The sequence below is a fragment of the Littorina saxatilis genome, linkage group LG6 (genome assembly GCF_037325665.1).
Source record: "Littorina saxatilis isolate snail1 linkage group LG6, US_GU_Lsax_2.0, whole genome shotgun sequence".
Classification (NCBI taxonomy): Eukaryota; Metazoa; Mollusca; class Gastropoda; order Littorinimorpha; family Littorinidae; genus Littorina; species Littorina saxatilis.
Window position 1 is genome coordinate 40,645,261 of NC_090250.1, and position 12,012 is coordinate 40,657,272.

The following is a 12,012-nucleotide window of genomic DNA, read 5'->3' on the forward strand; positions in this document are numbered from 1 at the left end:
CTTGACCAGGGTTCCTCCTCCCTTTCGTTTTCCGGCCAGCCCAGAGGCCAGAGCGGCCATAGAGACAGAGATCACGTCTCTTTTGGCCAAGGAGGCTATAGAGGAGATTGTGGATCACTCTTCGCCGGGGTTTTACGGACGCCTGTTTGTTGTGCCCAAGGCGTCGGGCCGCTGGAGGCCTGTTCTCGATCTTTCGGTCTTGAACAAGTTTCTGCGGAAGATCAAGTTTCGTATGGAAACGCCAGCTTCGGTCAGGGAGGCCCTACGCCGGGGAGATTGGGTGACTTCGGTGGATTTGACGGACGCCTACTTTCATATCCTTATGTATCAAGTGGACAGAAAGTGGCTCCGGTTCCGCTGGGGTCATCGGATCTTTCAATTCAGGGCTCTGCCCTTCGGGCTGTCCCTGGCCCCGTGGGTTTTCACTTTGGTGATCAGACAGTTGGCCGCGCTGATCAGGCAAAGAGGTATTCGTCTACGGACGTACCTCGACGACTGGTTGATTCTGAGTCAGAGTCAATCAGTGTGCCTCTTGAACACTCAGGTAGTGTTGAACCGGGCTCTGAGCCTGGGGTTCTCTGTGAACCAAGCGAAGTCGGAATTGACTCCCTCGCAGAGGTTTGTTTACCTCGGTATGGCGTTCGACACTGTCGCTTGGACGGTCCGGCCTACGCAGGAGAGGATTCAGAAGCTTCATGCTCTCATTTCGGCCGTGGCTGGCAGCCAGCAGGCTTCGGTGAGGGTCCTTACCTCGATTCTGGGCCAAATGGAATCTATGGCAACTCTGGTTCCCTTAGGGAGGGTGTACAAGAGGCCTTTCCAGGCTGCGCTCAGCTCTCTCTGGGAGCCGGCTTCGCAGGATTGGGACAAAATCGTCTCCACGCAGGGATGGTTCAGTCACGCGACGGCTCGGTGGCTGGACCTAGACTGGATCTCTCAGGGGGTCCCCATCTCTCTGCCCCCTCCGGACATAGACCTGTTTACGGATGCGTCTATGGCTGGGTGGGGGGCCCACATCGGGGGCCAGGCGGCCTCCGGTCTTTGGACTCAGGCCCAGCGTCTTTGGCATATCAATCGCCTGGAGTTGGAGGCTGTTTCCCTCGGTTTGCTTGCGTTTCTCCCTCTGGTGGGCGGCAGACATGTCCGGTTGCACACGGACAATACCACTGTCGCTGCCTACATCAACAAGCAGGGAGGAGCTCGGTCGTTTTCCCTGTCAGACAGGGCGTGCGAGGTTCTGGTGTGGTGCCACTCGCATCGGATCATGATCTCAGCAGAGTTCCTGCCGGGCAAGCTCAACGCTCTGGCGGATGCGCTCAGCAGGTCCTCTCAGGTGTTGCACACCGAATGGACGATCACTCACGGGGCGCTCCAACGCCTGTGGGCACAGGTGGAGAAGCCCATGATCGATCTATTTGCAACGAGATTTTCAAAGAGACTTCCCATTTTCGTGTCTCCCTTTCCGGACACGGAAGCTTGGGCAAGCAATGCGTTGGAGATCTCATGGAGCGGCCTTCAGGCCTACGCTTATCCTCCCTTTCCTCTACTCAGCAGAGTGGTGAGGAAGGCCGAGCTGGATCGTCCGGAGCTCCTGCTGCTGGTAGCCCCCTGGTGGCCTTCCCAGCAGTGGTTTCCAGATCTGCTGTTGCTGGCAAAAGGGGTTCCGATCCCTCTAAATCTAGTGCGGGGAGAGCTCGTTCAGCCAAGAACAGGCATCCCGCACAGAGACCCGCAGGCCCTGCGCCTACACGTTTGGAGACTGTGAGGTCGGAACTGCGGAAATCCGGCGCTTCAGACTCTACGCTGGATTTGGTTTTTAAGGCGCATAGGTCCTCGACTGCGTCTGTGTATGCTTGCCATTGGGCCGCCTGGGCCAAGTGGTGTAGGGAGACGGGGGTCAATGCTGTGGCCCCGCGCTCGTTACAGGTGGCAAATCATCTTTCTTTTTTGTCTGCTCAGGGCAGTTCGGCCTCTGCTTTGAGAGTCCGACGTTCTGCTATATCTGCTACTCTGAGACAGATAGGCAGATTGATTAACGTTAACGGAGTGATTGCTAGTGTGATCAAAGGGGCCGCTCTCCAGGAAGCGCAGAGACGGACCTCTGTCCCGGCATGGGACTTGTTTTTGGTTTTAGAATATTTGCGTTCTGCGGCGTTTGAGCCTTTGCAGGCTGCTAGCCTGACTGATTTAACACGCAAGACGGTTTTTCTGCTTCTTCTGGCTACTGCTCGGCGAGGCAGTGAGATACATGCCTTGTCGGGTCTGTCGGAAGACATAGCGTTTGAGCGCGATGGTTCTATGTCGCTTCATTTCCGGCCTGGCTTTCTCGCGAAAAATCAAAAGCCAGGTCAATCCCCGCCCGTGGTCCGAGTCCCCCCGCTTGGGACTATCCTAGCTTCGCACGATCCGGACTTAGCTAACTGTCCAGTCAGAGCCTTGAAGTCTTACTTGGCTCGCACTCAGTTGGTTAGGGCCAAAAGCCAGAAACTTTTGTTCATTTCATTGAACACGAAATATGACAGGGACATATCGAAATTGACCCTTGCAAGATGGGTGGCGACCCTCATTAGACGAGCTTATGAGTGGTGGCTCTCTCAGGAGAGGGGGGGGCGTTCAGTCCTTCCTCTGACATCAGCTCGAGTACATGAGGCCAGAGCCTGGGCGTCCTCTGTGGCCGTCTTACGTTCAGGGCGATTAAGTGATGTCTTGCAGACAGCTTACTGGAAGTCAGACGATGTTTTCATCAACTTCTACCTTCGTGACATCTCTTGCACACGGCTGGATGGCTCTAGTGCTTTGCCGGCTTTGGTGGCTGCAGGGCAGGTGCTTACAAGGACATAAGTAAGTTCCCTCCACCTTTAGGAGGAATCTGCATTCATAAGAATTGGAGTAAGAATATGTGATTAAATCGAAAATTTTTAATTAAATTTTGATTTAATATAATATACTTACCCAATTCTTATAGTTAATACCCTCCCATCCGTCCCCGCTGGATTATGTCCTTGGGGGTTTGTTTGACTAATAGTCTCGAATGAACATGACGGATGCTAGCGCTCACGTGGTGCGCAGGGTGTTATGGGTAACCGAGCAAGGTCAGGCCATAGCAACGGCTATGGCGTCGCTTTTAGCTTGGTTACCACCCTACTAAGGGCAGGTAATTTGAGAGGTTTTTCGACATCTAGCATGTGGGACTAAAGTCAATGCATTCATAAGAATTGGGTAAGTATATTATATTAAATCAAAATTTAATTAAAAATTTTCGATTTTATTAGAGGTCCAGGTTACTGGCGGTTCAACAACAGTTATTTGAAAAATCAACATTTTCTGGAACAAATGAATTCACTTCTGGATGTTTTGGTTGAAGAAGCCGAGAATGATGCCTCAGCAATAAACAGATGGGAATTGGCAAAAGTACAGATAAGAAATTTCTGCATTGAATTTGGTAAAAAACAGTCATGTAATAGGAAAAATGAAGAAATCAGGTTACAAACCCGCCTTAGAGAACTGGAAAGATTATTGATTAATGAGATTGAAAATAATGGGTTACAAACAGAATTATTAAAATTGAAACAAAAGTTAGAATTATTAGAATTAGAAAAAGCAAGGGGTGCACAGGTTAGAGCTGGGGTGAAGTGGATAGAAGAGGGGGAAAAAACCACCATTTTTTTTGTAACTTAGAAAAAAGACAAAAGAAGAAAAACATTATGTCACGCCTCAGCACTTTAGCAAAGACAAAAGAAGAAAAACATTATGTCACGCCTCAGCACTTTAGCGGGTGATACAATAACCGACCAGAAATTGATTTTACAAGAACAAAAAGAATATTATACACGGTTGTTTAGTCTGAAAACTGATTCTGAAAATACGGTAAAAGATAGTTTGGATTTTTTGTCGCAAGAATTTGTTCCACGCTTTAGTGAAGAACAGTCACGTTTATGTGAGGGGTTAGTAACTCCCGCAGAAGCAGCCGACGCTCTGTGTAGCATGAAAAATGGCTCGGCCCCCGGGGTTGATGGAATTCCTATTGATTTTATGAAAGTATTTTGGAGCAAGATAAGCAGATTGCTTGTTGATTCATTTAAGGAATCATTTGAAAGGGAAGAGTTATCATATACGCAAAATCAAGGGGTGATAATATTATTGCATAAAGGAAAAGATTTGGATAGAGAACGATTAAGTAATTGGAGACCTGAATTACTTTAACCAATACTGATTATAAGATTCTAGCTAAAGTTTTGGCAAGAAGAATGGGTTCAGTAATTAATGAACTAATCAGTGTAGATCAGGTTGGTTACCTAAAAGACAGAAATATATCAACAGTGATTAGAACGATTGACGATGCGGTTAATTACTTTAATGTTAGTGGAAAAGCGGGTTATCTGCTTGCCCTGGATTATAAAAAAGCTTTCGACAGTATATCAAAGTCGCTACTTCTTAATGTTTTTGACAGATTTGGATTTGAATCTAGTTTTAAAAAGTGTGTGGAGATTTTGATAAAAGGTACTACAAGCTGTATAAATCATGGAGGTTGGTTATCGGAGAGTTTTAACGTATTTAGTGGAATTCGACAAGGTTTGCCCGTTTTCGCCGTTGACTTTCGTCTTGGCAGTAGAATTGTTGGCAATTAAGATAAGAAACAGCCCTATAGTTGGAATAATTACACCGAACATGATTAATCAGGATGGTACGGTCATAAAAATAAAACAAATGGCAGATGATACAACCCTGTTTTTAAAAAACCGAGATGATGCTAACATGGCAATGAACATATTGAACCAATTTAGCAAAGTCTCAGGGCTACAATTAAACTTAGATAAAACGAAAGCTTTGAGAATGGGGAGTCTCAGAACCAACGGAACCTAATCTGCCTTTCCACGTTGTTAAGGACATTACAATTTTAGGGATTAAATTTAGTAGTTGTAAAATGGCAAAAGACATCGAGGAAAACTGGAAATTCAAAATGGAGAGTCTTGATGCCATGATTAAACAGTGGAGTAAAAGAGATCTCAGTATACAGGGAAAAATAACAGTTATTAAAACGTTTATGACTTCCCCATTTGTGTATATTATGCAGTCTGTTGGTCTTCCAAAGCAAGTTCTCACACAGCTTAACACGAAACTATACAAATTTGTATGGCAAAAACAATATAGTAATAAAAAAGCTTTTGAAAAGATAAAAAGGAAAATTATGGAGTCTGAATATGAGCATGGTGGATTGAAAATGATGAATATGTTTGATATACAGAAAGAGTTTTATTTAAATTGGATTGGACGGTTGCATGAAGCAGGTCGAGAAAATTGGAGTGCAATCCCAAAATGGCACATTCAACAATTAACAGATCTTAATCATTTGGCAAAAATTAATTGCACACAAAAGAAATTACAAGGAATTGAAAAAGATCAAAATGATTTTTGGAAAGAGGTATTTTTGACATATCTTGATAATAAGAATAAAGTAGGTTTAGAGGAAGTTGACAGAAATGATGTTGGTAATCAACTGTTTAATAGACTGATTCAGTTTAAAGGTAAAGTGTTGGATTTTGTAAAATGGCGCCAGAAAGGTTTTTAATGTTATAAATGATTTGTTGAATGTTGAAAGAAATCAGTTTCTGTTATGTGAAGATGTACAGATCACTGTGCAGCAAAACCCTGCAATAACCTTTTTTGAATACAACGCTGTGATGAATGCAGTTCCAAAACAATGGAAAGATTGGATTGTAGACAACCCAGCACATATAGTTAATGTAGATATGATTGAAGATTAATTGAATGTGTTTAAAAGCAAACCCAAGGTAATCAAGTTATATTTAAAGAAAAAAACGGAATTGTAGCATTGAAAAATCTCATGCAATCGATTTTTGGAAAAAAAACTAGATTTTGTTTTTGTCGAACAGACGTGGTTGTTACCACGACAGGTGACAAAAGAAGTGTGCCTGCGTGTGTTGCAATGGAAAATTTCTCACAATTTATATCCCACCAATATTTTATTACATAAAATGAAAGTAAGTCGAACAAAAAACTTTAACCCCCCCCCAAAAAAAAGGAAAAAAAAAAAAAAAGGCGAAAGAGGCAAAAAAGATGGGTTGAAGCAGCCTTGCATGCAACTGAGGTCCAAAAAAAATAAAGAGTGAAAAAAAAACCACAAAAAAAAACATGAGAGTTCCTGAGTATTATATCTCCAGGCGTTTTTTTTTAGTTTTTGGATAAATATCTTTGATGACGTCATATCCGGCTTTTTGTGAAAGTTGAGGCAGCACTGTCACGCTCTCAATTTTCATCCAATTTGGTTTAAATTTTGGTCAAGTAATCTTCGACGAAGCCCGGACTCTGGTATTGCATTTCATCTTGGAGGCTTAAAAGTTAATTAATGAGTTTGCTCATTAAAGTTGTCATTAAAATCGATTTTTCACAAACAGATTTAAAATTGATTGTATCGTATTCTTCATTAAATTTTGAATCTAAAAATATATACATATATCATGTTTACTCTTAAAATGTGATCACAATTAACGAAAATAGGTTAATTAGTACTTCGATTATTATTTAAGAAATCGATCCAAAAATGATTTCATCTTATTCCTTATCATTTCCTGATTCCAAAAACATATACATATAATATGTTGTATTCGAAACAAGCTCAGAAAGTTAAAAAGAATACAAACAAGTCGCGTAAGGCGAAAATACAATATTTAGTCAAGTAGCTGTCGAACTCACAGAATGAAACTGAACGCAACGCAACGCAGCAAGACCGTATACTCGTAGCATCGTCACTCCACCGCCCGTGGCAAAGGCAGTGCCCGTGGAATTGACAAGAAGAGCGGGGTATTCGTTGCGCTGAGAAGGATAGCACGCTTTTCTGTACCTCTCTTCGTTTTAACTTTCTGAGCGTGTTTTTAATCCAAACATATCATATCTATATGTTTTTGGAATCAGGAACCGACAAGGAATAAGATGAAAGTGTTTTTAAATTGATTTCGAAAAAAAATTTTGATAATAATTTTTATATATTTAATTTTCAGAGCTTGATTTTAATCCAAATATAACATATTTATATGTTTTTGGAATCAGCAAATGATGGAGAATAAGATAAACGTAAATTTGGATCGTTTTATAAATTTTTATTTTTTTTTACAATTTTCAGATTTTTAATGACCAAAGTGATTAATTAATTTTTAAGCCACCACACTGAAATGCAATACCGAAGTCTGGGCTTCGTCGAAGATTACTTGACCAAAATTTCAACCAATTTGGTTGAAAAATGAGGGCGTGACAGTGCCGCCTCAACTTTCACGAAAAGCCGGATATGACGTCATGTGATACTATTTATTTGCATGTATGATACAGGTACAAATGTGATAATTGTAGGCTTATACTAGTGATTACTGTGTGTGATACATGAAATGTGATATGAATGCTGTTTTTATATGTTATACTCTTACTTTCTCCCAAGCGCAAGACAAATTCTTCTCTGAAAATTGAAGCCAATAAAATTTGAGTTGAGTTGAGTTGAGTTGATCAAAGACATTTATCAAAAAAATGAAAAAAACGTTCGGGGATTTCATACCCAGGAACTCTCATGTCAAATTTCATAAAGATCGGTCCAGTAGTTTAGTCTGAATCGCTCTACACACACACACAGACAGACAGACAGACAGACAGACACACGCACATACACCACGACCCTCGTTTCGATTCCCCCTCGATGTTAAAATATTTAGTCAAAACTTGACTAAATATAAAAAGCGCGCTTCCCTGCTTACCGCAGTACGCTATTTCGCTATTCGTGCATGTCAGTTTCACTTCGTGTTGCACGGAAAAAATGAGCGACTTCCTTGCCGCGTGGATTGACGAAGCTGTTTTATCTTGGTTTAAAAAAATGCCGTGCGTTCAGTTTTATTCTGTGGGTTCGACAGATTGACTAAATGTTGTAATTTTGCCTTACGCGACTTGTTAAGATTTTCTCAGATTTTCTCAGATTTGTGGAGGTCTTAAAATGGGGGTTTCACTGTATCGTAAAATCATAGGTAGGTATTCTTGGATCTTGTGCAGCTGATGGAAACGCAGATACAATGGTTGTTTCCATGGCTCTTTTGGTGAGGGCACTTGATGTGATTTTCACTTTTTTTTTCATTGTCGTGCAGGCCCCTATTCAGAATCTGGCAGACAAGATAGCTGGTATCTTTGTGCCTATTGTGTGTACGCTGTCCACTATCACGCTGCTGGGCTGGGTCATCGCTGGATATGTGGACATTAAACTCATTGAAGAAGACTTTGTGGTAAGTGATGAAGACTTTATAGTAAATTTAAGGCCACTGCAACGAACACGCGTACCATGTACACCTGAACACTCCATGGTGAGGTCACTAAAACACACATGCTGTCAATCTCTCTCTTTAGCTGCGATGTTAGACACACATAAGTTTTTCGTGAGAATTTCTGAGTATCATTTTTGTGAAACAAAGAACTGTAGAATTAACTCTTTGGAGTGATCTTCTCATTTCTTTTATTATGATAAGAAGATGAGAATGAAAATCCTCACAATCATGCTAACTATTTTTTTTTCCCTTTGTTGTTGCTGTTTTGGCTCACTAGCAGTTCTCAGGTTTCCTATTTCTTGACTGCCTGTATCAGTTGTTTTTTCATGTTCAAGGGACATAACTACATAGTGAACTGTTGATGGAGAGAGTCATTTCCCATCTCTTGACCAATTGTGTCACTTGTGTTTCATGTTCAAAGGACATAGCTACATGGCGTACTGTCGGCGGAATGTAAATTTGGGACACTAAGCTTGAGATTTATCCACAAATATAAATACCATATTGCAAGGCTATGTTATTTTCAAAGTCATGAGTACATGTCAATGCTTCTTATTGCCTCAGGTGTGAGACTGGTTCCAACACGCACCCCCCCCCCCCCCCCCCCCCCCGCACCGTTCAGGCTATCATACTCCGTTTTCGGGAAAACTGGGTAATATGATTCTTTTCTTTGTTCATGTACTAGGACAACGGAGAAGTGTCAAAGAGCGAGATGATCTTCGAGAAGGCGTTCCAGTACGCCATCACGGTGCTGAGCATCGCCTGTCCCTGTGCCCTCGGGCTGGCCACACCCACTGCTGTCATGGTGGGGACAGGGGTCGGGGCACTCAACGGCATTCTCATCAAGGGAGGCGAGCCGCTAGAAACCACACACAAGGTATGAACATTGTTTCTCTCGACAGGTAATCCAAATCTCTGTGAAAAAAAATGCTTTCTAGTGCATGTGGTTGTGATCTGTACATGTGTCCATAGTTTAACACAGATGAAAGGGAAAAATGACATGTTTACACGTGTTTACACATGAATACACGCGTGCAGGGAAAAAAAACAAAATGGGGAGCGCCGTACTATATTGCAGCTAGGTTTTATCAGTAAAAAAGCATGAACTTCCATGAGGGTAACCTCACAGGACTATATGAAATCTTATCCTTATGCTTTGCGTGCAGGTGCGTTGCATCGTGTTTGACAAGACTGGCACAGTAACACACGGCGTGCCCCGAGTTGCGCGTGTGTCCATGTTTGTGACAGACTCGGTGTGTTCTTTCGTCAAGATGATCGCAATCTGTGGCACTGCTGAGGCCAGCAGTGAACACCCCATCGCTTCTGCTATCGTCAAGTATGCCAAGGAGGTAGGTCTTTTTATTAAATGAATGCTGTGTATTTTGCCATTTGTCTCTGTATGACTGTCCTAGCTAGCCAGGCAATGTGTAAGCATTGACTTGGACAGAAGTACTGGTATAGAGATCTGGCATTATAATCTCTCCATGTCCCTGTCTGTCTGTCTGTGAGTGGAGAAAGCATCTAGCACGTGCGAGTGAGAGAAAGAGTTGAAGAGTAGAATACAGTGCAAACCCCCTTTAAGCCCCCCTAACCTACCCGTACCCGTTATTCCCCCTTTTAAGACCCCCTAACCTACCCGTACCCGTTATTCCCCCTTTTAAGACCCCCTAACCTACCCGTACCCGTTATTCCCCCTTTTAAGACCCCCTAACCTACCCGTACCTGTTATTCCCCCTTTTTAGCCCCCCTAACCTACCCGTACCCGTTATTCCCCCTTTTAAGCCCCCCTAACGTACCCGTTATTCCCCCTTTTAAGACCCCCTAACCTACCCGTACCCGTTATTCCCCCTTTTAAGCCCCCCTATCCTACCCGTACCCGTTATTCCCCCTTTTAAGACCCCCTAACCTACCCGTACCCGTTATTCCCCCTTTTAAGCCCCCCTAACCTACCCGTACCCTTTATTCCCCCTTTTAAGCCCCCCTAACCTACCCGTACCCGTTATTCCCCCTTTTAAGCCCCCCCTAACCTACCCGTACCCGTTATTCCCCCTTTTAAGACCCCCTAACCTACCCGTACCCGTTATTCCCCCTTTTTAGCCCCCCTAACCTACCCGTACCTGTTATTCCCCCTTTTTAGCCCCCCTAACCTACCCGTACCCGTTATTCCCCCTTTTAAGCCCCCCTAACCTACCCGTACCCGTTATTCCCCCTTTTAAGACCCCCTAACTTACCCGTACCCGTTATTCCCCCTTTTAAGACCCCCTAACCTACCCGTACCTGTTATTCCCCCTTTTAAGACCCCCTAACCTACCCGTACCCGTTATTCCCTCTTTTTAGCCCCCCTAACCTACCCGTACCCGTTATTCCCCCTTTTAAGCCCCCCTAACCTACCCGTACCCGTTATTCCCCCTTTTAAGCCCCCCTAACCTACCCGTTATTCCCCCTTTTAAGACCCCTTAACCTACCCGTACCCGTTATTCCCCCTTTTAAGCCCCCCTAACCTACCCGTACCCGTTATTCCCCCTTTTAAGACCCCCTAACCTACCCGTACCCGTTATTCCCCCTTTTAAGCCCCCCTAACCTACCCGTACCCGTTATTCCCCCTTTCAAGACCCCCTAACCTACCCGTACCCGTTATTCCCCCTTTTTAGCCCCCCTAACCTACCCGTACCCGTTATTCCCCCTTTTAAGCCCCCCTAGCCTACCCGTACCCGTTATTCCCCCTTTTAAGACCCCCTAACCTACCCGTACCCGTTATTCCCCCTTTTAAGCCCCCCTAACCTACCCGTACCCGTTATTCCCCTTTTTTAGCCCCCCTAACCTACCCGTTATTCCCCCTTTTAAGCCCCCCTAACCACCCCGTACCCGTTATTCCCCCTTTTAAGACCTCCCCCCTTATTTTTTTAGATTTTCTGTTCAGAATTTCTGTCACTATACCTCCATGTAGTCTAAACTCCCTCCCTTGAATTTTCTAATATGTGTTTCAAGTTTTAAAAGGGGGGTTCCACAGTAAACATTGCCTGCTGCATTGATCAACACCCACTGTGTACCGTCAGACTCTAGAGGCAGCGGTGCTGGGCAAAACGACAGACTTCAAGGCTGTGCCAGGGTGCGGCCTCAAGTGCAAGGCGTCCGGGATCGAATCCCTGCTGACGGGGCTGGACATGGACGGTGTGAGGAACCGCCGCAACAAGCAGGGCAGTTTGGTCATCCGCATCGACTCCAAGTCCAGTCAGCCGTCCGACAGTCTGCACCAGGCCTTGCAGATTGACGGTGAGTTGTAATGCTGCAGGGTAGTGCATGGCGACAAGAACACAGTTGATCATTTTTGGAAACAACTCCCCCCAGGTTTGTATGGGTTTTGGAAGAGTGACCTTTTCTTGCAAAACCTCTGCCAGACATTGGAGGGGCCAATCACTAGCGAGGGGTGTGTGTGAAATACGTGGATGGGAGCATGTGTTTTCTTCACTTGCGTCACTAGTAATTGGCCCTAGGCAGCGCTGAACCGATTTTGGTTTTTCTGTTCATCTTCCCAGACCCATTCCCACTAACTCTTCCTTATCTTCTACACTCTCCCTAAACACATACAAACCCGACAGTACTATTTTTGGAATTCGTCTGTTCAACAACATGGGAGATGCAACACTGTGGGGAACTGTGGAAGATCTGCATCCAACTTGCCAGTTCATAACATCAG

General features: G+C 44.2%; 1 protein-coding gene across 8 annotated transcripts in view; it reads left to right on the forward strand.

The window, feature by feature from the left end:
• The window catches only part of LOC138969207 (copper-transporting ATPase 1-like), a 73,173-nt gene that overhangs the window by 41,931 nt on the left and 19,230 nt on the right, over nt 1-12,012 (forward strand). For all 8 annotated transcript variants that reach the window (XM_070341941.1, XM_070341945.1, XM_070341944.1 and 5 more), the window contains 4 exons: nt 8,142-8,276; nt 9,001-9,192; nt 9,482-9,664; nt 11,372-11,588. In XM_070341941.1, coding sequence (XP_070198042.1) covers nt 8,142-8,276; nt 9,001-9,192; nt 9,482-9,664; nt 11,372-11,588 — 727 coding nt within the window. The remainder of the gene's footprint in view (nt 1-8,141; nt 8,277-9,000; nt 9,193-9,481; nt 9,665-11,371; nt 11,589-12,012) is intronic.